Here is a 27,692-nt window from a genome sequence, read left to right as displayed (position 1 = left end):
AATGGCAGCAACTTTTTTTAAAAGTAATATTTTGAGCTCGTAGTTCAATTTCCCAGCAGCTCCCCTTGCCCGGGAGAACACTTCTAGCATTCCATCTCCTCTACCTGTGGCATTGTTCAGCAGTGGGGAAAGTGACCTCTTCAAACCGGATGTCCATTTGGTATGGCCCATTCCAGGTTTTTTCCTGCCCCTTGTGTTAGTCTTTCATTTGTTCTCCTATGTGTGTTGCCAGTAGAAACCACAATTCTGTGGGTACTCTAGGCGGTGCAGAAAGTTGGCAGCTATTCCCTACACCCACAGGTCTCAGGATGGTTACAACATAAAAAAAAAACAAAATAAAAACACAAAACACCACATTTTAAAAGGGCATTAAATGTCAATCAGCCAAAGGCCTGGTTAAAAAAGTGTGGATTTGCCTGGCTCCTAAATCTGTACAATGGTTTTTCTAACCTTTGTATGGATTCTTTGATGGGAAGTAAGATTGGCCCTCTGACTGAAGCTTTTTCCACATTCCACACACTGATATGGTTTCTCCCCTGTATGAATTCTTTGATGTGAAGTGAGATTGTGGCTGTGACTGAAGCTCTTTCCACATTCCACACACTGATATGGTTTCTCCCCTGTATGAATTCTTTGATGGGAAGTGAGTTTGGAGTTCTGAGTGAAGCTCGTTCCACATTCCACACACTGATAGGGTTTCTCCCCTGTATGAATTCTCTGATGCTTAGTGAGATAGGAGCTCTGAGTGAAGCTCTTTCCACATTCCACACACTGATGGGGTTTCTCGCCTGTATGAATTCTCTGATGCTTAGTGAGATAGGAGCTCTGAGTGAAGCTCTTTCCGCATTCCACACACTGATAGGGTTTCTCCCCTGTATGAATTCTTCGATGGGAAGTGAGAGAGGAGCTTTCAGGGAAGCTCTTTCCACATTCCACACACAGATAGGGTTTCTCCCCTGTATGAATTCTTTGATGGTAAGTGAGATTGGTGATCTGACGGAAGCTCTTTCCGCATTCCACACACTGATAGGGTTTCTCCCCTGTATGAATTCTTTGATGGTAAGTGAGACCGGAGATCTGACTGAAGCCCTTTCCGCATTCCACACACTGATAGGGTTTCTCCCCTGTATGAATTCTCTTATGGGAAGTGAGATCGTGGCTCATTCTGAAGCTCTTTCCGCATTCCACACACGGATAGGGTTTCTCCCCTGTATGAATTCTTCGATGTGAAGTGAGATCGGAGCTCTTCCTGAAGCTCTTTCCACATTCGACACACTGATAGGGTTTCTCCCCTGTATGAATTCTTCGATGTGAAGTGAGAGAGGAGCTTTGAATGAAGCTCTTTCCACATTCCACACACTGATAGGGTTTTTCCCCTGTATGAATTCTTTGATGGGAAATGAGATGGGAGATCCAACTGAAGCTCTTTCCACATTCCACACACTGATAGAGTTTCTCCCCTGTGTGAATTCTTTGATGGGAAGTGAGAGAGGAGCTCTGGCTGAAGGTCTTTCCACATTCCATGTGCTGATAGAGTTTATTTCCAATGAGATTTTGTTGATGGGAAGTGGAATTGGAGCTCTGATTGCAGCTTTCTCCACACTCTAAATTTTTACGCGGCTTCTCCTCTCTGGGGATTTTATCGTGGTCACCTTTGTTCTCAATTTTCGATTCATCACAATCTGCAATGGAGAAAAAAAGGGATTAGAGCCTCAGGAACAAATGGAGAAGAACTGAAGGAAGTTGGGCTTGTGTTCATTACCTGTGTTGTTTGTCATTAACCATCATATTTATTATTATGTTCTGATGAGTTGTTGAATGTTGGTTTGTTTGATATGCAGTAGTGGTCAAAATTGTGGAAGACTTTTGGAAAAAAGTGTATTTCAGAGTTTTGATGGCTTATAACACCACTTCATTTGGAGTAATATCATAAAATAATATATCAATGGAAAGATAATTTAATCAAGACTGTAATTCAACAAAGGTTGTTCAATTACCCATATTCTATCAAATGTTATAGTCAAATAACCAGAAAAAGGAAGCACAACTTGCTTAGGTTGACTTTTGTCAGTGTGTTATGTGATTGCTGTCAAGTTGGTTTTGTTTTTTTGTTCTTTCATTTAGTGAGGTTGTAAAACATAATAAAATTATAGAAATGGCACAAAGAGTTGACTGGTCACCCAGAAAGCAATGTAAAATTGTAGTATTAAGTGAACAGGGCTACAGTTATGAAGAAATGAGATGAAAGATTGGGGAAAACTTAACCAAAGCTGGCATTTCGATATTATTGAAGAGGTATAAGGAGACTCAGCAACTATAAAATCAGACTGGTAAAGGCAGGAAAAGGTGCACAAAGGCAAGTGACGATCGAAGAATAGAGAGACTGTCCCTACATGACAGAAGAAAATCATTTTGGTGTATACAAGATGACATGGCGAGATGTAATGTGAAGTCGAGTGCAAGGACTGCTCTAAATGTTAGAATTCTAAGGAAAAAGCCATTGTTATCTCTCAAGCATGAGTTTAACCAAATTACGGGAGGCAGTTGAAGACAATAGGACCTGGTGTGCTCTGGTCCATGGGGTCACAAAACGACTAAAGAAAATCTCTCAAGCAAAGGTTGAAAAGATTTTTTTTAAAAAATAAATTTTATTAACCGGCCAATCACATCAAATCAAACCACATCACATAAATTCCAAATTACAGAGCCGAATTTTTAAATTTTGTTGGGGGTTCCCATACTTCCAGATCCGAGGAAGGATTCTGATCTAATCCTTACTTCTGCATTAATGTCCAAATCAGTCCAAATAGATGTTCAAACAGTCTAAACACATATTCATAGTTCTTTCCAATCTTATCTTGCTGTTTCCATATCACTTCTTAATCATATATTTTCTCTTTGTCCTTTATGGTCTCTTCTGATGGTCTCCTTAAGCCAATAAACTCCGATAATACTCCTGTGTGGATTTCCCGTCGTCAATCCTCAATTCCAGATGGTTCCCATAAATCGTCACCTTCGGAGATAAGATCACTTTTTCCCTCATAAATTATAGCTCTGTCGCTCTTAAGACCTCTTTGAGGAGTTTCTCCCACGATGTAAGAATGCTCTCTTTCACTCTTCCTCCTCCTGGACTTAGTCCTCCGACAGAGCTTCCCAAAATGGCGACGGGATTTTTGACTGCGTCAGAACAAAGCTCTTATACATTCCACAGTCTTCTAGAAACATGCTTTGGTTCGAAAGTTTATCTCCACACAGCCTTAGATTCACAGCTTAAGTCCTTAAAACCTCATTTCTGGCTTTTGCCTCTTGAAGGGAGGGGATTCTTGGGTTTAATCACATAAGTAGGAAAATAAAAAATTTTTCCCCTCCCCCATCAGTCCTTTGCCATACCGTATCTTGACGTGTCTTCTCATAATTTAAATCTTATTTTTCCAGAGACCTCTTCTGTTGCAGTCTTCATTCCTCCTCATTTCCTGAAGCATGTGCATTCCTTCGTGCCAAATTGTTTCTTTTGAAGTTCTTGCAGCTAGTGGCGCAGGTCAGAGACAGCGTCCAGGAGTGCCGAGATCCCACAGGAGGGTTTTTGTGCCTAATGCCCCCATCCCCCTCAAAAAGTCGGGGGTGAAATCGGGCACAGCAGGCAAACGGCCCCACTCACCGTCTTGAGTGTGTAGGGAGCCTAATTACTCCCAACATAGCCTCCAAATTACCTCCTGTGCGTCGGAGAGATGTTATTGTCGGCCATCTTCCTATGAGCCCCCTAGTGGCCCCCCGCAAAGGTGGAAAAGATTAAACCCATCTTAATTGGACGCGGAACAATGGGACAATGTTTTTGGAGGGATGTGACCCAAATCTCCTTGCTTGGTAGTGATGCCATGAAATACACAAGGGGAAGAATCAGAGAAGATTTACATGCTACTTGCATTACACCAACCGTGAAACACCCAGATAGTGTGATGATCTGAGGTTGTATGGCAGCAAAAGGTGTGGGCAGAATTTTCATCATTAAAGGGAATGGAAATGCCCCCAAATAAAAAATGAAATACTTTAGCCCAAACTGAAGCCTTCCGCAGGTGATCTTTTATTAAGTTTCATATTACCGAATTAAACACATCAAACCAATTAGTCCAAATTTTAACAATGCATATCATGTAATCCAATTATTTTCCAAATTATAAATTTTTGTGGGGGGTACCCATGCTTCTTGATCGGCAGGAGTCCAATCCTCGAATATTTTCTGCTGCTTTCATATTAAGAATGATATTTCCAGTCCCTTCTTCTCAATCCTTGTCATTACTCATTTTCCTTTTCATTCACCTCCAAATTGCTCCGCAAGTGGCTTGAAAGAAACAGTCTTGTTTGTATTTCTGTGTGGGCTTTGTACTGCTCTCTCGTAAATCCCAATAATCCAGGCATTTCCGCTCGAGCAAGCAATCGCCTTCTTGTTGTTCCAATGAAATACAGTCCAAAAGCTCGCTCTTTAACTTTCCCGACCTGTTGCATCGTAAATTAGTCTTTTTCCAGGAGGGCTGCCCCTTCCAGTTCACAATCTCATCAAAAGTAATAAATCTTCGGCTCGCCCTCCCCAAGACCAAACCTCCTGCAACACAGGTCTCGTATCAAATCTCCATTCTAACTGTGTCACAAAGAGAGCCCTTCTTTCCAAATCCTTTACAGACTAAAACCTTTAAATTCATATTATTCCCACACAGTTCCTTTTTAGTCCCATTTGCCAATTAGTTGCTGTGATGGATATTCTAAGAGGGAGGGTTATTAGTTAATCACATAGAGCAAAAAAAGATAAAAAGTCATTCCCCCCCTTTAGTTCTGTTGCACTCCAATCCACATACCAGCATGTCTGTAGTTCTTTGATGTAATCTTCTGTCTCAGTCTTCTTCATTTCAGTGGTAAAATTGTTAGCAGATAAAAACCTCCTGCCTCTCTTGAAGCCTGTGCGTTATCTTTCACCAATTTTTTTCCTTTTAAGTAACACAACTAGTTTCGCTCCTGGAAGTAGCTTCGGAGGAGTTCCGAGGCCCGCCGAGGGTTGTGCACCCAGTGGCTCACCCCCTCCTTCTTCCGAACTCCTTCTTGCCTCAACTAGAGCCAGGGCCTTCTCGGCTGCAGCTCCAACCTGGTGGAATGCTCTGTCACAAGAGACCAGGGCCCTGCGGGACTTGACATCTTTCCGCAGGGCCTGCAAGACAGAGTTGTTCCGCCAGGCCTTTAGTCAGGGCGCAGCCTGACCCCCTCCTCTGGCAACCTGCACAGAATTTTGTTTAATCGGTTGCCACCAATGTGATTTTAACTAATTTTATAATGAAATATTTTTAGAATGTGTTATTATTTGATTGTTTATTTGATTGTTGTTAGCCGCCCTGAGCCCGGCTCAGCTGGGGAGGGCGGGATATAAATAAAATTTATTATTATTATTATTATTATTATTATTATTTATGGCAACAGCGGGTGAAAACTGCATCTCTCCCCCCTGGAGAGATGAGGGAGACTGATTTACTCCCCATAATCAGCCTCTAATTACCTCGTGCGAGCTGGATAGATGTTAATATCCGCCATCTTCCAAGGCACCCCTAGCGGCCCCCTCCTACTTATATATTTATTTTCTATTTCAACAGGACTCAGCTCCATGTCCTGTTGCTGCTGTGTGAAAAGGGTGCTTTCAAGATAATCCTATTCCACTGCCGGAATGGCTTGGGAATAGCCCAAACATTAACCCAATCAGAAATCTATGGAGCCGACTAAAGAAACTTGTTAATCAGAGGCAACCCAGCAATAAAGCCCAATTAACAGAGGCAATAATTCAATCTTGGTTTCACATTCTTACAGCTGCAGAAGTAAAAATTTGGTTCACTTCATGGGAAAGCGTTGTAAGGCTGTAATTAAAGCTAAAGGTTACCAATGGTTACCAAAAGTTTCACGTTTTTTCTTTATGACTGCTGTTCCAATAAATACTCCTTCATAAAAGTCATTACATTCTTCATTAAATTATCTTTCCATTGATATATAATTTTATGGTATTATTCCACACAAAAGTGGTGTTATGAGCCATCAAACCTCAGAAATACACTTTTCACAAAAGGTTTCCACAATTTTGGCCACCAGTATAAGTTGTTCATTTTAAGTTAATGTTCTTTTTATATGGCATCAGAATATTATTATTCATGTTTCATGTATATATATGTGTTGGAAGCTGCCCAGAGTGGCTGGGGCAATCCAGTCAGATGGGCAGGGTAGAAATAAAAATGCAAGCTTTGTTCCGGAGCTGACAGAGGCTGGAATGTATGAAAGCAGGCAAAGAGAGATAAGGACACTGGAATGTGAGCCGGAATGTGAGAGGGAGGAGGGGCAGCCGAGTGGCAGAGCTTCAGAGAACAGAGAGCAGGCAGCAGATAGCAAAGATCCACAAAATACCAATCTTACCTCAGAGACAGAAGGGGAGAGGCCAGGAATAGCTAGCCCAAAAACTCGAAGGCGCGAAAAGGTCAGTGAGAGGAGGGGAAAGAGCGGAAGCGAAAGGGTTTTTCCCCTCTTGGAAGAAGAGGAAGGGGCGGAGTTTAGACTTGGCAACTGCAAACTTGGAAGTCAGACATGGAGTGAAGGAGCTCCGGAGTGATTTATGTGTTTGAGCAATAAACCCAAGATAATTACTGCCGGTCTCTCGCTTCTGTGGGAGAGCCAAGCCATTACAAAAAATTATTATTACTACTACAGTGCTACCTGTTCTGGAAAAAAATAAGTTTGTAAACCGAGGTACCACTTTATCATCCTCATCCTCATCACTGCTACTGCTACTGCTACCTGAGATTCCATAAGCCTAGCTCTTCTCTGGGATGGATTTTGTTTGGCCCAGTCATGGCATCCCCTCCATCTCCAATGTCAGTCCTTGTTATGGCTTGGTCTCTCCCACAAACGTGAGACGACTCTGGCTGTTAATAATTTCAGATTTATTGCTAAAACAACAAACTTGGACGGAGCTCCTCTACTCTTCGTCCTCCCCACAAGAGGGAGTTGCCCAGACTGAGCTCCTCCCCCTTCCCCAGCACGGAAGCCCCCACCTTCTCTTCCAATATCTTTAGAGCATCTCAACCACTTTTCAGATCCTACGAGATTTGGCAGAGAATGCTTCCTGCATTCCAGCGTCTGACTCACTCCTGTAGCTCTCACACAGCTGTCTGTCACTCTGTCTCTCTTTTTCTTCTCCCCTTTGTTCAGAGCTCAGATGACAGTTGATCTCCCCCTCCTCTCTGCCTTCTGCTGCTAAGTCTCCTCTCCCTAGGCCTGCTTCTTCTCTGGCTGGCAGCACCTGAGCTTCGCTGCCAGTCGGCTCTTTGGTCAACCCAAGACTAAAAGGAGCAAAAACAAAAACCTGAAGCTACTTATCTTTCCTAACAATTCTGAAGCTGACATTGAAGGTGGCCTGGGAAGTTCAGACCAGCCCAATCCTGGTAGAAAAAGGAATAATTTCAGGAAGGTTGTTCAAAGGAAAAACTGGGGGTGGGGGTGTTATGGGCAAAATAAAAAAAAATTCCTTCCAGTAGCACCTTAAAGACCAACTAAGTTAGTTCTTGGTATGAGCTTTCGTGTGCATGTACACTTCTTCAGATACATGCACACGAAAGCTCATACCAAAAACTAACTTAGTTGGTCTTTAAGGTGCTACTGGAAGGAATTTTTTTTTATTTTGACTATGGCAGACCAACACGGCTACCTATCTACAGGTGTTATGGGGACGCTGTTGAGCTCTGTAAAAATAGATGAGGTTGGTCCCATAGAGGTATTTTTTGAATTTCCAGGCAGATATGACGATACTAGAGGGAGCCTTACCAAGAGAGGCCAGGATCCCACAATTCTCCTCCATGACATCCTTATGCAGAGCTCTCTGGTCAGGATCCAGCAACGCCCACTCCTCGTCCGTGAAATGAACAGCGACATCTTCAAAGCACACTGGACCCTAAATGAAAAAGGGATATGTCCTCCTCTGAGACAGCAGAAATATGATCTGCTACACAATTCTCTGTTGTTTCCTTCCTGTACATTGCAATGTTGTTTCAATAGGATTGCTTTGCTGCACATTTTAAATATGGATGCTAATTTTAAGTTTTAATAATGGGTATTTGTCTTTGTGCAATAGGTGGTACTCCACATTCTGTTTTTCAAGTCATTCTGCCTAGGCAAGCATTCCAGTTTCCCCAATGGAAGGATCGACTTTTCCCTCTCCTCCTGAGCTGTTTTGGGGAGTTCCTTCCCAATGCCCTAGAGCCAAATTCAAGGGATTCATGGAGGCATGGAGAGGGGGAGAAAAGGGGGGCGGGTCCCATTTTGCAGCCGATGCGGCTAGTTAGGTGAATCCAGGCCACTATTTGTCCTCATTTGTCCACTGCTTAGAAACCAATTTTAGCATTCAATGATCAATCTAGAAATAAAATAGGCCTGTTTTGGATGGCCATCTGTCTTGGATGATCTAGCAGAGATTTCTGCAATAAACAGGGTCTCCTGGCTCTGAGAGACAAGCAGGGAGGGTGGCTTCTGGCATCCTTATCCTGACTCACCTCTCCCTCCCAAGCTTCCTCTCCCACTCGCCTCCTTCCTCTTCTGCCTCTGATTCTGCACTGCATTCTGCCACAGAGTCTTCCAGCTCACTAAGCCCTCTAACCCCTTCAGCTTCTGACACCTCCTCTTCCCAGGCTTCTCCCTTTCCCCCCTCTAACCGCCCATCCTTCTTCTACCTCCACTCCTTCGGCTCTGAGCCATCTTCCCTTCCTGGTTCCCCAGCTGCATCCTCCCACCATTCCTCTGTGCCCAACCAGTCCATGACATTGCTCCATCCCTCGGCCTCTGTCCCCACAAGGCAGCTACCCCTGACCTGATCTGGTTCCTCAACTGCTTGTTCCCTTCTGCCCCCATGAAAAGATGGATCAGGAAGTCTTGCCAGCATCATTCTGTCACCTGCAAGAGAAAAAAGGTGATCAGGACGCCTGGAGTGCCTGCTTCTCTCACAGGTGAAACAGGGTATCTCTTACTACAGATGGGCCTTTGAGAAAGACTAACCTACTGAGAGCATTTGGACGTTTGTGCCCATTTCATATGTTAGTTGTGCAGAAATACATCTCCCCTCCTCTGGACCCTTCTTCCCAACTGTCTCCTCACAAAACAAGATGAAAAGAACCCCTAGATGAGTTGGAAAACCAACAGAATGAGACCAGACAGAGAAAAACCACCTTCCTCCTTACCCAGTGGCCTCTCTCTGGTGTCCAATGGAGGCCTCTCTGCCTCACAGGAATCCAGGTCCATTTTTGCAAAGAGATCCTTTCCCTGAGAAAGAAACAAGGATTAAAAACACAGAAAGGTGAGAAATATTAGAAAGAGAATGGCAAAAAGTTGAAGGGTGTGAGATCTCATTCCATAGATGTTTTCCTAGAAAATGGATGGGTCATCAGCAGATCATTATGGGATGTTCTCTGTCCTGTTTGGAGCCCCTTGGGAATATCCAGAGGAAAGTCTCTCTCACCTGCTTTCTCTCCTCTGCCTGACTCAGGAGGAAACCTTCGGCCAGGGCTACCGCCTGGGAACTGGTCTCTGCTCTGCATTCCCTCACCCAGCTCTCCATCTCCGGGGGAAGGACAGCCAGGAACTGCTCCAAGATCACCAGGTCCAGCATCTCAGCTTTCGTGTGCCTTTCCGGCTTCAGCCACTGGTGGCAAAAGTGGTAGAGTCGGCTGCAAACCTCTCGGGGTCCTTTGGCCTCCTGGCAGCAGAACTGCCTCAACTGCTGGCTCTGCACCTCTGAGCAGAGGGTGTCCTCCTCACCCAGGATCTTCTGCACTGGGTTTTCCCAAAATCCCCCACTGCTCCCAGTTTGACTGGCATGGCCTCTTCCTGCTTCGGGGAGAACTGAGTCTCGCTCATCCATTTGTGCGCCCAGGAAGCCTCTGAAAGATTGGAAGGAACCCTTTGGTCTTCTGCCAATTTCTGCCCTTCTAAATGAGAAGCTGTAGCAAATCCTACAAAGCAAATACATTGTTCTGTTACAGAATTTGTGTGTGGGGAGGGGGAATGGTTACCTGAGCAAGCATGGATGAGTCTTGCTGGGAACCAGGGCTGGACTGCACCGCATCCCAGACCGTGAGCTATCTTTTTGAAAAGAAAGAGGAGGAAGAGGAGAAGAAATAAGTCTCTAACCTCCTAGCAATACAAAATGTGGAGGCAACTGAAGGGATTTCTGGGAGATTAATCAATCTGGTTTCGCTGCCTTCCAGTCAATGCTTGAAGTCAGAACCAACAGAGAAGGGAGTCATTTGTATCTTGTGAAACATGGATGCTTGGCTCTGGTGAGGGTCCTCACCCGGGGGTCCTCAGGAGTTCCTCCCCCACCCTCAGTCCCCTGCTTCTGTCTCCTTTTCGTGTACTTGGACTCTCTGCCACTCTCAGAATAGACTCCTGGGGTGGGGTCCCTTTTTCTTTGCTCTGAGGGCCAGGTATGTATCTGACCAACCCCCTGAGGGCCAAGTGGGCAGGGCCAAAGACATCTCCTTTGAAATTTAGGTGGGTTATTTTTTATTTTAATATTATTATTACTATTATTATTCTGTTAGATAGCTTGACACACACACAGCCATTCATGCCAAGGTTCCTGGAGGCTCAGTGAGTAGAATCATAGAATCATAGAGTTGGAAGAGACCACAAGGGCCATCGAGTCCAACCCCCTGCCAAGCAGGAAACACCATCAGAGCACTCCTGACATATGGTTGTCAAGCCTCTGCTTAAAGACCTCCAAGGAAGGAGACTCCACCACACTCCTTGGCAGCAAATTCCACTGTCGAACAGCTCTTACTGTCAGGAAGTAGCAGCGCCCATTTCCGGCTCCTTTGCCAGCAACAATCCCTTTGGGACAGAGAGGATGTGGTCCTGGGATGCCATGCTCTGGGTGCGAGGGGATTGCTGCAGTGGCCTCCGTGGGGAGCTGCCCTGGGAGACGACTGGGAAACTGGTTTGCAATGCAGCAGCCAGACTAGGGGCTGGGATCCCTCTCTTTATTCCTGGCCTTTCTCTCCCTTCCTTCCTTCCTTCCTTCCTTCCTTCCTCCCTCCCTCCCTCCCTCCCTCCCTCCCTCTACGTGGGGTTTTCTTTGGGGGGCGGGTGCTAGTCCACCTCCTCGTCCAGCTTTGGAAAACCATTTGCACATGTTTCCTCTGTTGTGCAATGAGGCTGAGAGATGTCACACTGAGTTAAAGTCCCAGGGAGATATTTTCTGATGGGGGGGGGCGGAGGGCCAAATGAGTTTGGGATCCTGTGATCTCCAGGAAGGAGAGCGTGGCAGACCTGGCCCCTCCCGGATCAGGCCCCCCAGGCATCCTCCCCTGCTGCAGCCCTAGGACCCCCCCCCGTCTCCCCACTGCACCCTCTGGGGGGAGAGAGAGGGGACTCACCAGATCCCAGGAGGGGACAGCGAGGCAGCCCTTGCAGGAGAGACCCCAAAGCAAGGAAAGGACTGGGGAGGGAGGGGCCTTGGCTCTGGAGGACCTGGCCCCCTCTTGCTTCCTGTCCTCTCTAGGAAGGCAGCTCACTTCCCTTTAACCCTTGCCAAGCCGAGTCCCTCCAGCTCAGCCCTCTCTCGCTTGGCAGAACCTCAGATTCTTCTTATTTTTTATGGATTAAGAGGGGCATCTGCCCCCTTGGCTACGCCAATGCCCAGATATCCTTTGGGGGGTGAGGCTCTTGGCTGGACTCTGAGCATCTCCCTCCCTTGGGCGGAAGCCAGAGGAAGAGCTTGCAGGGAAAAGGGCTTTGCAGGAGGCAAGGAAGCTCCTCCTAGAATTCCTGAGTGGAGAGATAGGAGGGGATCCCAGGGTCATCTAGTCCAACCCCCAGCAATGCAGGAATCTCAGCTAAAGCATCCATGGCAGATGGCCGTCCGATCTGTGCTTAGAAACCTCCAAGGAAGGAGAGTCCACCACCTCCCAAGGGAGACCTTTCCCCTGCCCAACTGCTCTTAGATGTCCCTCAAGGCAGCGGGTCCTGAGTTCTAGCCCTGATGAAACAATCGCACTGGCTGCCAAGGAGGAACCAAGCGAGGTTCAAAAGAAATAAATCCTATTCTCATCATAAATGAATAATGCTTTCTCATGCATGCTTTTTATGCTAATAAAATGCTTAATTGCTAATTCAATGGACTGAAAATGGATTGTTGTTATTTTTATGTTTAGGGAAGCTTTTAATATTTGATGGACTATTGTATTTTAATATTTTGTTGAAAGTCGCCCAGAGTGGCTGGGGAAACCCAGCCAGATGGGCAGGGTATAAATAAATTATTATTATTATTATTATTATTATTATTATTATTATTATTATTATTATTATTTATTAAATTGATCCGGTGAGTGTTCTCCTTTCGAAAGAAGCAGGTGGAATGTCCACGGTTGCTAATAGCATAACGTTGAAAGGCTAGGCAAATATGGGGAGCTCTAGAGCATCCGCTTGGCATGCAGAATGTCCCAGGGTCAACCCCTGACATCTCCTACAAGGGCTGGACGAAATCCCTGCCTGAAACTCTGGGGAGAAGCTGCCAGTCAGTGTAGACCTGTGGTCCTCAAACTATGTCCAATGGGCTGAATCCAGCCCCCCAGGGTCGTGAATGTGGCCTGCATGGCCATTTCAGAACCCGCCAAGTGTCCGAGGCTGAAAGCATGTATAGATGGTATATTACACCGGTTAAGCTAGCAAAAATGTATAAAACATGTAATAAGTGTTGGAAATGTAAAGAAGGATCATTTTATCATATGTGGTAGGAGTGTAAGAAAGTGAAGGGTTTCTGGGAAATGATATATAATGAATTGAAGAAGATGTTGAAATATACATTTGTAAAGAAACCGGAAGCCATTCTGTTAGGAATAACAGGAAGAGAAATAAATAGAAGGGATAATAAACTTTTTCAATACGCAGTAACAGCAGCAAGAATATTGATGGCCCAAAAATGGAAACAGGAGGAACTACCGACTCTTGAAGAATGGAGAATGAAACTTATCGACTCCGCAGAACTGGACAAATTAAATGGGAAGATTAGGTATCAACGGGACCACAAGTTCATCGAGGACTGGGGAAAATTTGTAGAATATCTGAAAAGTATATGTGATGAACAAACAACGCTAGTGGGATTTAAAGAGGCTTTGTGAAAGGTAGAGGAGTATTGTTAAACAGAAAGAGTAAAGGTAATATTAAAATGCAATATCAAATTTAGAAAATGTGTAAAAATGGGAAAATACGGATGATTGGCAGAGAAGCTGATGGAAGTCCAAAAAGTTGAAATTTGTGAAAAATGTTTGATATTGGAATTTGTATAATGGAAGAATTTTAATAAAAATTATATATAAAAAAGAAAGAAAGCCTGTCGCCGTCAGCTCAGTCAGTCCCCGCACAGCACTGAGGTAAACGCCACAGGCGTGGTGGCTGCTCTACCAATGAAAGGCCAGGAGTTTCGCCTGGGGATGGGAAAGTGTTGTCTTTTGGCTTGAAGAGTGAAGTTGAGGTTCCTTACGTATACTTTAAAGGTGGGAGAAGGAGGTATAGTCCCATTTCTGTGAGTGGAGCAGAGTTCTTTCCACTCCTGTGATTTACATGCTCTGAAAGTTGGGATCTGTTTTGATATTTAAATTTTTAAAGGGTGGAGTGGAACCAGATATTGACCATCTCCTTAGCCTGGGGAGCCACATTCTGGTAGAAGGAGGCCAGGATTTGCCCCCAAGGCCTGGGATGTCCCTCCTCCCCTGCAGTAGGACTTGGAATCCAGGAGAAAACTTTTGGAATAGCCTTGCCAGGTGTTCAGGGAGGGACTCACCTGTCCCCATGTCCTTCTCTTTGCAGATGTGCTGCAAACTGTGTTAAAATGTGACATCAAGCTTTATTTACAGCGGAAAATAACAAAGAAACATGGTGTGAGCTGTCTTCCACATGCGTCTCCTCCTCGGTCAGAGTAGAAGAGTACAAAGGCCAGAAGTGATTTACAGACTGACTTCCATTCTTACACAGACAGTACAGAAGGTGTAAACATGGATATCATGGTACACTAGCAATGGGAGAATGAAATACTGACAGTTTGGCCCCCAATTTGGTCCACAACCAAAGTTAGCAACCCTCATGGTCCAGGAGTGCCAGGGACTCCGTGGTGGGGGCAGTGGGGGCCGCTTTGGCCCAGATTGGCCCCTGACTCCAAGACGATCTTTCCTCCCGCAGGACCTCTGATGTTACGCCCTTTGGGAAAGTGGGGAGCAACAGAAACCAGCAGCCAACAGCATCCCTTCTCTGTAGGCCTTTGCCCGAAGGTTCCCCCATCTCAGAGCAAGTAGCTCTCCCTCATGGATTCAGTCCTTTCATCACTTCCATCTCCCCAAGAGGCTCCCAAGGCTACTCATCCTCTGCAGTTGAGAACAGACCTAACTGAAAAGAACGGCTTCCTCTTCTGGTGACACCAGAGAATTCTAGAAGACATTCACCCTTTCCATAACATTATGGATGCACGATTCCCACAGACAAGTTTCTTGGCAAGACAAGGGCCTTCGCTGGCCATAGAGTGTCCTCCTCGGCATCCCCAACGAAGGAGCTGGGTTGCAAGAGCTGCAGCTAATGGGGGGGCTGTCCTCCCCCCTCCCATCTCACCTGGCTGCTAGGTAGGAAAGCAAGACCCAGAGAGAGTTGTGGGAAACCCCGAAACCAGCTTGCTCTGTGCCGGATCCAAAGCTGCGACTAATAGAGAAGCAAGATGGGTGTTGATGCTGTGAGCCCCTCCACCCTACACTCCGGTTGTGTATGTGAGTAAATAAAACTAGATATCGTAAAGACGCCACAGTCTCTGCTGCCTTTCGTTCCAAGGAAACCGAAGATGGGGAAGCGCCTGGGACCCCTGGAATCTCACCGCTCAGCAACTGGGGTAGTTTGCAAATACAAATACACACACAATAATTTGTGCCTGTGTTCCTAATAGATAACTAAGTGTGAAGAGCATGTCATGTGCTTTAGCAACAGCCCTCCTGGAAATAAGGAAATGCAACCCCCATTGCTGGTCAACTCAAAAAAGCAACAAGGGAATCTGCTCTGGTGTCCCATGAGGTATGTACGGCCCTTAAGTAAGAGGAGCCATTGCTTTTCTTTTTTAAAAAAAAATATATATATATAACTTAATTAAAGAAATTTTAACATAATCAAACATTCAAATTTCATTTTACAATTTCAATTAACACCCCGCCCCCATGCGACTTCCCCCAACTTCCCTTCCTGGTTTATAACACCTCTGTTTCTTTTGCTTATAAATTTGTATTCCTTATATATTAAAATGAAGGTTATAACATTTGTCTCTTCCTTCTCATTTTTACCTCATAATTGCATTTTCTGTTTGTATTTGTCCATTGTAAGTGTATCACTCAAATCCTGCCAGTGAGTTCATTTCTATGCATTGTTTCTGTATATACATCTTAAAAGGTTCACAATCTTTTTAAAAGTCATCATTGTCCTTATCTTTAAGTCTCTGAGTTAGCTTCGCCATTTCAGCGTATTCCACCAACTTTTCTTGCCAGTGTTCTTTCGCTGGTTTTTCATCGCCTTTCCATTTTGAGCTAGTAAAATTCTGGCTGCTGTTGTCACATACATGAAGAGATTTTCCTTATCTTTTGGTAAATCCTTCCCTAAAATACCTAATAAAAATGCTTCTGATCTTTTAACAAAGATTATCTTAAACATTTTTTTCATTTCATTATAGATCATCTCCCAATAGGTGGAGCCAGGTGGGCCCAGGTCCAGGTGAGGGGGGGTTGCCATGGTGACAAGGACCACAGACTTGCAGGCGGCCATTTTGGGTTAGTAGTGAGGCGAGTGGAGGAGAGAGCAGTTGGTGGCAGTTGACGGAGGACAAGGCGAGGCAATCAGTGGATTCTTATTTTCTCAGTTTCTTATTTCGCTTCTTATTTCATTTATTACTTGTTTTTCTCTTCCTGAAGATGTGCCACAGGCTTTCTTCATCCAGCAATGCTGAGTATTGGAGGAAACAAGAGTAGGGAGAGCATAGCTGTCAACATTTCCCGTTTTTTAAAGGGAAATTCCCTTATTCCGAATAGGATTCCTCGCAAGTAAAGGGAAAAAGTTGACAGGTATGAGGGAGAGGATCCCAAAGACCTGCTCCCCGCTGCCAGGACTCTGTTGAGAGGAACTGACAGCCTGACTTTTGCTGGAGCCAGAACAAGATCTCTTGCTCCAGGTGATGCAGAGCTGCCAGGCAGCTGCCCTGAGAGGCCTCCACGCCCTTCAGGTGTCCAAACACCAGACAGCGGAGTCCGTTCTGGGGAGGGACCCCCGTGGGGAGGTGGGGGAGGGAGGGGCTTTGGGGAAGGGGTTGTCTGTCTGCCGGAGAGGAGGACCCTACTGGCCTAGGTTCACGTATCCTGTTTGAAAGGGGAATCATCTTAGGGACTTCCTGTGAAATTCTGGGTCAGGAATGCAGTTCCTGGAATGGAGGCATGTGCAACACTACTACACTGTGGAAGTGTAGCAGGCTCCAATTTGGACTTTATGAACATATGTGGAACAGAAACTAGCAGACATTTGGTCTTTATGAATGAACTGATTTATTGCACTGTATGTGTTGTTTATGTGCAAGATAAACATTTGATATTGTGATAAGAATATATAGAAGAGTATTTGTTGTGACGTGGGGTTTGTGATTTCAGCTCTCTTGACATAATATGCTGGAGACAGTTCTCTAGTAACACTTCTTTATTAAAGCAACAAGACTGAAGACTGAGGAGGGGAAAGCTACATTTATAGGGACAGGGGACTAATTAGGAAGGATACATTTTGGAGGGAACAATATCAGGCAATCACAGTCCTGCCTTTTAGAGGGAACCAATAAGACAGAGGATCCAAATACAGCAGCTTAAATGAACCAATAGTAGCTGTACCCTCTGGAACCAAAAGGCAGTTACTTTACCCTAATGCAAATACAGACAATAATAATACAGATATAAAATCCTTTGACTCAATACACAACAGTATTGTTTATGTGAATCCACAGCCGGTTACGTCTTGTGTTTGTCAAATGTATTTCACGTAACGCAAGGTTTGATGTTGTTTTGCAAATTCCTAGAATGGAATCTTGGAAGTTGGACGTCCCTTCCTTAATGCATAGGTAAAGGTAAAGGGACCCCTGACCATTAGGTCCAGTCGTGGCTGACTCTGGGCTTGCGGCGCTCATGTTGCTTTATTGGCCGAGGGAGCCGGCGTACAGCTTCCGGGTCATGTTGCCAGCATGATTAAGCCGCTTCTGGCAAACCAGAGCAGCGCACAGAAACGGAAGGCGAAGAGGTAGATTTAAGAGACCAAATTACCAAGGGCATAAAACCTCTTCAGTCAGTTTAAAATCCACTTTCACAGTTTGATGTCCTAAGACATATATCTCATTCAGCCCACATTTTACCAGCTTCCTCACATACCGTATTTTTCGCCCTATAGGACGCACCGGCCCATAGGACGCACCTAGTTTTTTGGGGGGGAAATCAAGGGAAATTTTTTTATTTCCCCCCCAGGTTTGCGCAGCCATCCCCAAGCTAGAAGAGGGAGAGGGAGCGCTCCGTCTCCCTCTTCTGCCTTCAGGGACAGCTTGCCCCACTGTCTCCTGAGTTTGTGGGGCTGGCGGGGGGAGAAGCAAGCTTGCTTCTCCCCCCACCAGCCTCCAGATCAGATCGGGGAATAGCGGGGTGGTGGTGCTCCGTCTCCCCGCTATCCCTCGAGCTTGTGGGGCTGGCAGGGGGGAGAAGCAAGCTTGCTTCTCCCCCCCGCCAGCCTCCAGATCAGGTCAGGGAATAGCGGGGTGGCGGCGCTGCGCCTCCCCCACTGTCCCCCGAGCTTTTGGGCTTGCTAGACTTGCGGATAGCTTCCTGAAGCCTGGAGAGCGAGAGCGCACCGACCCCTCTCGCTCTCCAGGCTTCAGCGAAAGCCTGCATTCGCCCCATAGGACGCACACACATTTCCCCTTCATTTTTGGAGGGGAAAAAGTGCATCCTATAGGACGAAAGATACGGTAAATCTCACAGAGGACTTTGTCAAAAGCCTCACTGAAATCAAGATGCACTATTTCCACAGCAGTCCCCTGTTCAACAAAGTTTGTAACTCCATCCAAAAAAAAGAAAAGGAGAGATTTCTCTGGCTTGACTTGTTTTTGAGAAAGCCATGCTTTCATCCTGTATGTTGCAAAATCTTCAGATGAAGGGTGAATAAATTTTAAAAATAATAAATGAGGATATTGACATGTGCAAAGGAAGGAGATTTATGTATTTATTTAGTTTGTAAACCACACAACCCAGTGGTGCTGACTTGAATAAATTACTGTTGGGGGGCCAGTTAAGGCCCGCCTTGCACAATCAATCACATGATGCATGTACACCATTTGAATGGCAATGCCTATAATGGCAGCGACTTTTTAAAAAAGTAATATTTTGAGCCCACAGTTCACTTTCCCAGCAGCTCCCCTTGCCCCAGAGACACTTCTAGCATTCCATCTCCTCTACCTGTGGCATTGTTCAGCAGTGGGGCAAGTGACCTCTTCACACAAGATGTCCATTTGGTATGGCCCTTTCCAGGTTTTTTCCTGCCCCTTGTGTTTGTCTTTCATTTGTTCTCCTCTGTGTGTTGCCAGTAGAAGCCACAATTCTGTGGGTACTCTAGGTGGCGCAGAAAGCACCTGGAAACTCCTAAGAGGTTGAAGTGCCAATCAAACTTCAGTTTTGTGCTCTATTAATTCCAATTAGCAGTACTGGGGGTGGTTCAGATTCTGGGGCAGTGCTTTTGTCCACCAGAGGGTGTCACAGGGCCAGCCTACTTTCCCTTTAAAGCAAACTTGGGTCTCCAGCTGTTTTTGGATTACAACTCCCATCACCCCCAGCTAGCAGGACCAATGGTATTTGTATTTTTTTGTATTTTGTTTTCTTCGTGAACTTTGTGTGTTGTTTTTTTTTAAATTAAAAAAATTTTAAGAGGGCAAATTGAAAGAGAAATTGTATGGCAAGTTGCAGAAGAATAAAAGGTTGCGTTTGGGGAAGAAACAAAACAAAACATGGGGGTGGCCTTGTGGCGACCACACAGGGTCCCCGGACATTTGACGGTCTATTGATCCCTGTGCCACCACTGTGATCGCTTCCCCGCTGCCACCAACCCATTTCTCTCGGGTACACACTGAGTCCAGACACTTGTTAACATTAAACCAAATAAACAACTTTATTTTATACACATTAACAAGTTTATGGTTTCAGATAATTTTTCTTGTCAGTTTCTTAACCTTAGTTTCTTTACCGGCCTATACCTTCCTAATACCTTCTCACTGATTATCCCAACTGTTTAACTGACTCCTCTTAACAGGTTCTTGCACTCTCTCATATCAGACGAGCCCAACCCACAGACTTATCCTCCCTCCTTCTCTAACTCCAGACTCACTTCTTAACAACTTTAACTCTAACTCCTTCCCTTTGGTTCCTATTGGTTAATCATTTTACACTTAGTTAACACCTTCCTTATGACCTAGTATGATGTCATACACCTAGGAGGGCAAATGCCACAGGGCTCCTTAAATATTTTATGGGGGGGGGGGAGACACCTGGGTGTTTAAGCATTGGTGCCTATTCCTACACCTACAGGTCTCAGGATGGTTACAACATACAAACACAAAACACCACATGTTAAAAAGGCATTAGATGTCAATCAGCCAAAGGCCAGGTAATAAAGGTGCGGATTTCCTGGCTCCTAAACCTGTATAATGGTTTTCCCGACCTTTGTATGAATTCTTTCATGGGAAGTGAGTTGGTCCTTCTTCCTGAAGCTCTTTCCACATTCCACACACTGATAGGGTTTCTCCCCTGTATGAATTCTTTGATGGGAAGTGAGGGAGGAGCTATGAGTGAAGGTCTTTCCACATTCCATGCACTGAAAGGGTTTCTCCCCTGTATGAATTCTTTGATGGGAAGTAAGGGAGGAGCTATGAGTGAAGGTCTTTCCACATTCCATGCACTGAAAGGGTTTCTCCCCTGTATGAATTATGTGATGGGAAATGAGACTATGGCTGTGACTAAACCTCTTTCCACATTCCATGCACTGAAAGGGTTTCTCCCCTGTATGAATTATGTGATGGGAAATGAGACTATGGCTGTGACTAAACCTCTTTCCACATTCCATGCACTGAAAGGGTTTCTCCCCTGTATGAATTCTTTGATGAGAAGTTAGAATGTACTTCTTCCTGAAGCTCTTTCCACATTCCACACACTGATAGGGTTTCTCCCCTGTATGAATTCTTTCATGGGAAGTGAGATGGGAGTTCTTCCTGAAGCTCTTTCCACATTCCACACACTGATAGGGTTTCTCCCCTGTATGAATTCGCTTATGGGAAGTGAGATCGGAGCTCTGACTGAAGCTCTTTCCACATTCTAGACACTGATAAGGTTTCTCACCTGTATGAATTCTTTGATGAGAAGTGAGATGGGAGCTCTTCATGAAGCGCTTTCCACATTCCACACACTGATAGGGTTTCTCCCCTGTATGAATTCTTTGATGGCAAGCGAGATCACAGCTCTTCCTGAAGCTCTTTCCACATTCTAAACACTGATAGGGTTTCTCCCCTGTATGAATTTTTTGATGGGAAGCGAGATGGGAGCTCTGACTGAAGCTGCTTCCACATTCCACACACTGATAGGGTTTCTCCCCGGTATGAATTTTTTGATGGGAAGTGAGAGAGGAGCTATTGGTGAAGCTCTTTCCACATTCCACACACTGATAGGGTTTCTCCCCTGTATGAATTCTTTGATGGGAAGTGAGATCACGGGTGTGATTGAAGCTCTTTCCACATTCCACACACTGATAGGGTTTCTCCCCTGTATGAATTCTTTGATGGGAAGTGAGATCACGGGTGTGATTGAAGCTCTTTCCACATTCCACACACTGATAGGGTTTCTCCCCTGTATGAATTCTTTGATGGGAAGTGAGATCACGGGTGTGATTGAAGCTCTTTCCACATTCCACACACTGATAGGGTTTCTCCCCTGTATGAATTCTTTGATGGGAAGTGAGAGAGGAGCTCCGACTGAAGTTTTTTCCACATTCCACACACTGATAGAGTTTATTTCCAATGATATTTTGTTGATGGGACGTGGAATGGGAGCTCTGACTGCAGCTTTCTCCACACTCTAAATTTTTACGTGGCTTCTCCTCTCTGGGGATTTTATCGTGTTCACCTATGTTCTCGATTTCTGATTCATCACAATCTGCAATGGAGACAAAAGGGGTTAGAGCCTCAGGAACAAATGGATAAGAACTGAAGGGAATTGGGGGGGGGGTCATTACCTGTGTTGTTTGTCATTAACCAACATATTTATTATGAGATTCTGATGTGTTGTTGAATGTTGCTTTGTTTGATATACGGTAGTGGTCAAAATTGTGGAAGCCTTTTGGAGAAAAGTGTATTTCAGAGGTTTGATGGCTCAAAAGTCAACTTCTTTTGGAGTAATATTATAAAATTATATATCAATGGAAATATAATTTAATCAAGAATGCAGTTCAACAAAGTTTGTTTAATTATCCGTATTCTATCAAACACTGTAGCCAAATAACCAGAAAAAGGAAGCACAACTTGCTTAGGTTGACTTTTGTCAGTGTGTTATGTGATTGCTAACAAGTTGGTTGGTTTTTTTGGGTTCTTTCATTTAGTGAGGTTGCAAAACATAATAAAATTATAGAAATGGCACAAAGAGTTGACTGGTCACCCAGAAAGCGATATAAAATAGTACTATTAAGTGAAAAAGGCTACAGTTATGAAGAAATTAGAAGTGAGATTGGGTGAAACATAACCAAAGCTGGCCTTTCTATATTTTGGAAGAGGTATAAGGAGACTCAATCACTACAAAATCAGAGTGGTAAAGTCAGGAAAAGGTGCACAAAGGCAAGTGACGATCGAAGAATAGAGACTGTCCCTACATGACAGAAAAATATCATCTGGGTGTATACAAGATGACATGGAGCCATTTAATGTGAAGTTGAGTGCAAGGACTGGTCTAAGGCTAGAATTCAAAGGAAAAAGCCATTGTTATCTCTGAAGCAAAGGTTGAAAAGATTAAACCATTGTTAACTGGACAGCACGGGGCTATCTGTTTAGCCCATTTTAGTGTTGGCTAAGTTCTAAAATCTTCCTGGAGCTTTTAACTGTGTCTTGACAAATGTACTTTTTTCTGACTGACGGTCGAATAAAAGGTTGATGATGATGGTTAACTGGACAGAGGAACAATGGGATAGTGTTATTTCGAATGATGAGACCCAAATCTCCTTGCTTGGTAGTGACGGCATGAAATACACAAGAAGAATCAGAGAAGATTTACTGTATTTTTCGCACCATAGGGTGCACTGGACCATAGGGCGCACCCAGTTTTTAGGGGGGGGGGAATCAAGGAAAAAAATATTTCCCCCCCCAGCCCCAAAGAGCAGCATACAGGCTGCACACAACCTCTCCCTGCCAGAGAGGTTGTGCGCAGCTATGGAAGAAGGCGAGGCAGCGAGCGGGATGGATCCCGCTCGCTGTTTTGGCTTCCCCTTTAGCCCTGCGCAGCCTCTCCTTGCCGGGGGAGGCTGCGTGGGGCTAAAGAAGCCATAGCCCCACGCAGCCTCTCCTTGCGGAGGGGTTGCGCGCAGCTATGGAAGAAGGCAAGGCAGCGAGCGGGATGGATCCCGCTCGCTGTTTTGGCTTCCCCTTTAGCCCCGTGCAGCCTCTCCCGTGCAGCCGGAGGGGTTGCACGCGGCTATGGCACAAGCCTGCATTTGCTCTATAGGACGCACACACATTCCCCCTCAATTTTTGGAGAGGAAAAACTGCATCCAATAGAGTGAAAAATACGGTACATCCGACTTGCATTACACTGACCGTGAAACACCCACATAGTGTGATGATCTGGGGTTGTATGGCAGCAAAAGGTGTGGGCAGAATTTGCATCATTAATAGGAATGTAAAAGCCGCGAAATACATAAATGAAATACTTTAGCCCAAACTGAAGCATTCCACAGGTGATCTTTTCCCAGATACTGAAGCATTTATTTATATATTTATTTTCTATTTCAACAGGATTCAGCTGCATGTCATGTTGCTGCTGTGTGCAAATGGTGCTTTCAAGATAATCCTATTCCACTGCTGGAATGGCCTGGAAATAGCCCACACTTTAACCCAATCGGAAATCTATGGAGCCGACTAAAGAAACTTCTTAGTCAGAAGTAACCCAGTAATAAATCTCAATTAACAGAGACAATAATTCAGTCTTGGTTTGACATTCTTACATCTGCAGAACTAAAAACTTGGTTCACTTCATGGGGAAGGCTTTGTAAGGCCGTAATGTTGTAAGGCCGTAAAGGTTACCAAAGGTTTCACGTGTTTTCTTTATGAATGCTGTTCTAATAAATACTCCTTCATTAAAGTCATTGCATTACATTCTTCATTACATTATCTTCCCATTGCTGTATAATTTTATGGTATTACTCCACACAAAAGTGGTGTTATGAGCCATCAAACCTCAGAAATACACTTTTCACAAAAGGTTTCCACAATTTTGGCCACTAGTATAAGTTGTTCATTTTAAAGTTAATGTTCTTTTTATATGGAATCATATTATTATTATTATTATTATTATTATTATTATTATTATTATTAATGTTTCATGATTATATATGTGTTGAAAGCTACCCAGAATGGCTGGGGCAACCCAGCCAGATGGGCAGGGTAGAAATAAAAATTATTATTATTATTACTACAGTGGTACCTCGATTTAAGAACAGTTCTGTTCCGGAAAAGATTAAGTTTGTAAACCAAGGTACCACTGTATCATAATCATCATAATAATCATCACTGCTACTACTACCTGAGATTCCACAAGCCTAGCTCTTCTCTGGGATGGATTTTGTTTGGCCCAGTCATGGCATCCCCTCCATCTCCAATGTCAGTCCTTGTTATGGCTTGGTCTCTCCCACAAACATGAGATGACTCTGGCTGTTAATACCATATTTTTTACTCTATAACACGCACCCGAACATAACACACACATAGTTTTTAGAGGAGGAAAATCCGTAGGCATGCCACCCATAGGCATTCCCTCCATAACACGCACAGACATTTCCCCTTACTTTCTAGGAGGGAAAAAGTGAGTGTTATGGTGCAAAAAATACGGTAATTTCAGATTTATTGCTAAAACAACAAACTTGGATGGAGCTCCTCTACTCATCGTCCTCCCCACAAGATGGAGTTGCCCAGACTGAGCTCCTCCCCCTTCCCCAGCACGGAAGCCCCCACCTTCTCTTCCAGTATCTTTTGTGCTGGACCACTTTTCAGATCCTACGAAATTGGGCAGAGAACGCTTCCTGCATTCCAGCGTCTGACTCACTTCTGTAGCTCTCACGCAGCTGTCTGTCACTCTGTCTCTCTTTTTCTTCTCCCCTTTGTTCAGAGCTCAGATGACAGTTGCTCTCCCCCTCCTCTCTGCCTTCCGCTGCTAACTCTCCTCTCCCTAGGCCTGCTTCTTCTCTGGCTGGCAGCACCTGAGCTTCGCTGCCAGTCGTCTCTTTGGTCAACCCAAGACTGACAGGAGCGAAAACAAAATCCTGAAGCTACTTAGCTTTCCTAACAATTCTGAAGCTGACAGTGAAGATGGCCTGGGAAGTTCAGACCAGCCCAATCTCTTGGGATGTGTCCAAGGGAAACGGGGGCATTTGGCAGGCTCCCAACTGGCTCCAGCCCACCGGCCGGTAACCGGGCAAACTCCGGTCCGCGGAACAGCATCAAACAGCGACCCGCAGCTTCAGAACTCTTCAGAAGCTGGAGCACCCTCTAATCAGCAGAGTAATTAACTCTTTGCGAGAGAAGGGTGGCAGGGGAGGAAACCCAGAATTAAACACAAATTACTTACGGATTCCAAAGAAAGAGGGGGATTCTCTCTGTCAGACTTAAAAATCTATTTTGAAGCTGCCACACTTTGTTGGATTAAAGAATGGATGAAATTAGAAGATACAGATTTAGTAGATTTGGAGGGATTTGATAATGTGTTTGGTTGGCATGCATATTTGTGGGATGATAAATTAAAAGCCCATAAAGCATTTAAAAATCATATAATTCGGAAATCGTTGTATTATGTTTGGATAAAATACAAAGACCTTTTAGAAAGAAAGACACCCAGATGGCTTTCACCAATGGAGGCAAAGGCCCAGAAAAAATTAAATATGGATACCAAATGGTTGAGATATTATGACTTATTAATAGAGGAAGAGGAAGGTTATAAATTAGGACCATTTGCGCAAATTAAAGATAAGCAAAATTGGCTACATTACCACCAGATTAACGAATTGTATATACTGGATAAGAAAAATGGTTTTGCCTTGGAAAAATCTAAGTTGGAGATGGAGTTGTTAGATACTGAAGGTAAAAACTTATCTAAAATGTACAAGCTTTTGCTGGAGTGGCATACAAAAGATGAACAAGTTAAATCGATGATGATAGATTGGGCAAGAGATTTAGGACATAACATAATGTTTCAGGACTGGGAAAGATTGTGGAAGAAAGGGGTTAAGTTCACCGCATGTACTTTGTTAAAGGAAAATATTATGAAAATGATGTATAGATGGTATTTGACTCCTGTAAAATTAGCAAAGATGTATCATAATTGTGATAATACATGTTGGAAATGTAAAGAAAAGGACGGAACATTCTTTCATATGTGGTGGACCTGCTCCAAGGTGAAAGACTTCTGGGAAAAGATTTATAATGAATTGAAAAAAAATGTTGAAATATACATTTATAAAGAAACCAGAGGCCTTTCTTCTTGGAATAACAGGTTCGGAATTGCCCAATAAAGATGTTAATCTGTTTTTGTATGCAACACCTGCGGCTCGTATTTTGTTAGCTAAAAAGTGGAAAACTCAAGAATTACCAACAGTAGAAGAATGGCAGATGAAGATGATGGATTTTATGTAGCTAGCCGATCTAACCGGAAGAGTCCGTGACCAGAAGGAGGAAGAACACCACGAAGAATGGAAAAAATTTAATGATTATTTAGCTAAATTTGTTAAGCTAAAATAACTGGAAATAGCGTCCAGATACTTAATGGGCTTAGGATTGTATTTATGTTGACTGATAAAATAATATGTTTAATACAAGAAGGAGAAGATTTAAAGATGTTAATGTTTAATTTAAAGGGTATTAAAATTGGGATTTGGAAAACCGTTATAAGGATATGCAATGAAATTCAACTAAGGGGAAACGAGGAAGTCGTTTTACAAAGTAAATAACTTATTTTCAATAAGGTTATGATTTATGTTTGTTATGTTTTGTTTGTTTTACGTTTTTGTTTGTCACTGATATTGTAAAAACTAATAAAAATTTTTTGGGGGGGAAAAGAAGGGTGGACAGAGGCATGTGTAAAGCATATTTACAAGCAGTATATTCAGCATAGATCAAGACAAAGAAAAACATGTCTGCTCTCCTTCATGTCTAAGAGCAGGAAGCATGAGGCAAAAGCTATACACAAACGGAATTTCCCATGTAAACAGAAATGTAAACAGAAACGTGACAGACGCTAGCTTCACACATCAGTTTAGGTGGAAAGGAACATCAATATCCTAACTCAATCGTGGTAGAAAAAGGAATAATTTGAGGAAGATTGTTCAAAGAAAAAACTGTAATTTACTCTTTATTGTGGGGGTGTTAGGTTCCCAGGTGTTACAGGGGGCGCTGTTGAGCTCTGTGAAAATATATGAGGTTGGTCACACTGAGGTATTTTTTTAATTTCCAGGCAGATATGACGATCCCACAGGGAGCCTTACCAAGAGAGGCCACGATCCCACGATTCTCCTCCATGACGTCCTTATGCAGAGCTCTCTGCTCAGGATCCAGCAACGCCCACTCCTCATCCGTGAAACGAACAGCGACATCTTCAAAGCACACTGGACCCTAAAAGAAACCGGAAATGTTCTCCTCTGAGACAGAAATATGATCTGCTACACAATGCCCTGTTGTGTTCTTCCTGTTAATAGTGGTGTTGTTTCAATAGGATTGCTTTGCTGCACATTATAAATATGGATGCTTATTTTATTCTGCGTTTTAATTATGGGTGTTCATCTTTGTGCAAATAGGTGGTACTCCACACTGTGTTTTTCAGGTCATTCTGCCTACGCAAGTATTCCAGTTTCCCCAATGGAATGATCCACTTTCTCCTCTCCTCGTGAGCTGTTCTGGGGACTTAGCTCCCAATGCCCTACAGTCAAATCCAAGGGGGTCATGGGGGCATGGAGGGCGGAGGAATGGGGGGCAAGCCAAATTTTGTAGTAGATGGGGCTGGTTAGGTGAATCCAGGCCACTATTTGTCCTCATTTGTCCACTGCTTAGAAACCAATCTGAGCATTCAGTGATCAATCTAGAAATCAAATAAGCCTCTGTTGGATGTCCATCTGTCTTGGATGATCTAGCAGAGATTCCTGCATTGCAGGGGGTCTCCTGGCTCTGAGAGACAAGCAGGGAGGGGGGCTTCTGGCAAAAGGAGAGGGAGCCACCTGTGGCTCTTCCTTCTCCTGACTCACCTCTGCCTCCCGACCTTCCTCTCCCACTCGCCTCCTTCCTCTTCTGCCTCTGATTC

At 44.2% G+C, this 27,692-nt stretch overlaps 4 protein-coding genes and 1 long non-coding RNA gene across 6 annotated transcripts in view; 2 read left to right on the top strand and 3 right to left on the bottom strand.

Moving 5' to 3' along the window:
* Nucleotides 1–27,692, top strand: part of LOC308588810 (uncharacterized protein) — a 218,927-nt gene that overhangs the window by 157,761 nt on the left and 33,474 nt on the right. The gene's annotated exons all lie outside the window — the stretch shown is intronic.
* The window catches only part of LOC308588715 (uncharacterized protein), an 81,366-nt gene that overhangs the window by 20,827 nt on the left and 32,847 nt on the right, over nt 1–27,692 (bottom strand). The gene's annotated exons all lie outside the window — the stretch shown is intronic.
* Nucleotides 1–27,692, top strand: part of LOC308588833 — a 127,399-nt gene that overhangs the window by 78,910 nt on the left and 20,797 nt on the right. The window lies entirely within an intron of this gene.
* Nucleotides 103–27,197, bottom strand: LOC308588760 (uncharacterized protein). 2 transcript variants are annotated; one of them, XM_081197423.1, is made up of 2 exons: nt 26,884–27,197; nt 103–1,682 (listed from the first exon to the last, which is right to left on the bottom strand). In XM_081197423.1, exons 1-2 carry the CDS (start codon nt 26,915–26,917, stop codon nt 424–426), a joined length of 1,293 nt encoding a protein of 430 aa, XP_081053549.1. In that variant the 5' UTR covers nt 26,918–27,197; the 3' UTR covers nt 103–423. The 2 variants fall into 2 exon arrangements, with proteins under 2 accessions (XP_081053549.1, XP_081053548.1); XM_081197422.1 differs by lacking the exon at nt 26,884–27,197 and adding an exon at nt 7,843–8,250.
* LOC308588808 (zinc finger and SCAN domain-containing protein 31-like) lies at nt 7,913–11,568 on the bottom strand. The gene is made up of 4 exons (XM_081197493.1): nt 11,445–11,568; nt 9,527–10,019; nt 9,249–9,330; nt 7,913–7,969 (listed from the first exon to the last, which is right to left on the bottom strand). Exons 2-4 carry the CDS (start codon nt 9,926–9,928, stop codon nt 7,953–7,955), a joined length of 501 nt encoding a protein of 166 aa, XP_081053619.1. The 5' UTR covers nt 9,929–10,019; nt 11,445–11,568; the 3' UTR covers nt 7,913–7,952.

This window comes from Podarcis bocagei, assembly GCF_964188305.1.
Source record: "Podarcis bocagei genome assembly, chromosome: 6".
Taxonomy (NCBI): domain Eukaryota; kingdom Metazoa; phylum Chordata; class Lepidosauria; order Squamata; family Lacertidae; genus Podarcis; species Podarcis bocagei.
Note: the sequence above shows the minus strand (reverse complement) of the source record. Positions and strands in the feature narration are given on the sequence as shown.

Coding starts and splice junctions, on each gene's coding strand:
- LOC308588808 (XM_081197493.1), bottom strand. CDS start 9,928: ATGGATGAGCGAGACTCAGTTCTCCCCGAAGCAGGAAGAGGCCATGCC. Junction 9,331..9,526: donor AGGCAGAGGAGAGAAAGCAG/GTGAGAGAGACT, acceptor TTTCTTTCTCAG/GGAAAGGATCTCTTTGCAAA.
- LOC308588760 (XM_081197423.1), bottom strand. CDS start 26,917: ATGGAGGAGAATCGTGGGATCGTGGCCTCTCTTG. Junction 1,683..26,883: donor TGGGATCGTGGCCTCTCTTG/GTAAGGCTCCCT, acceptor TCTCCATTGCAG/ATTGTGATGAATCGAAAATT.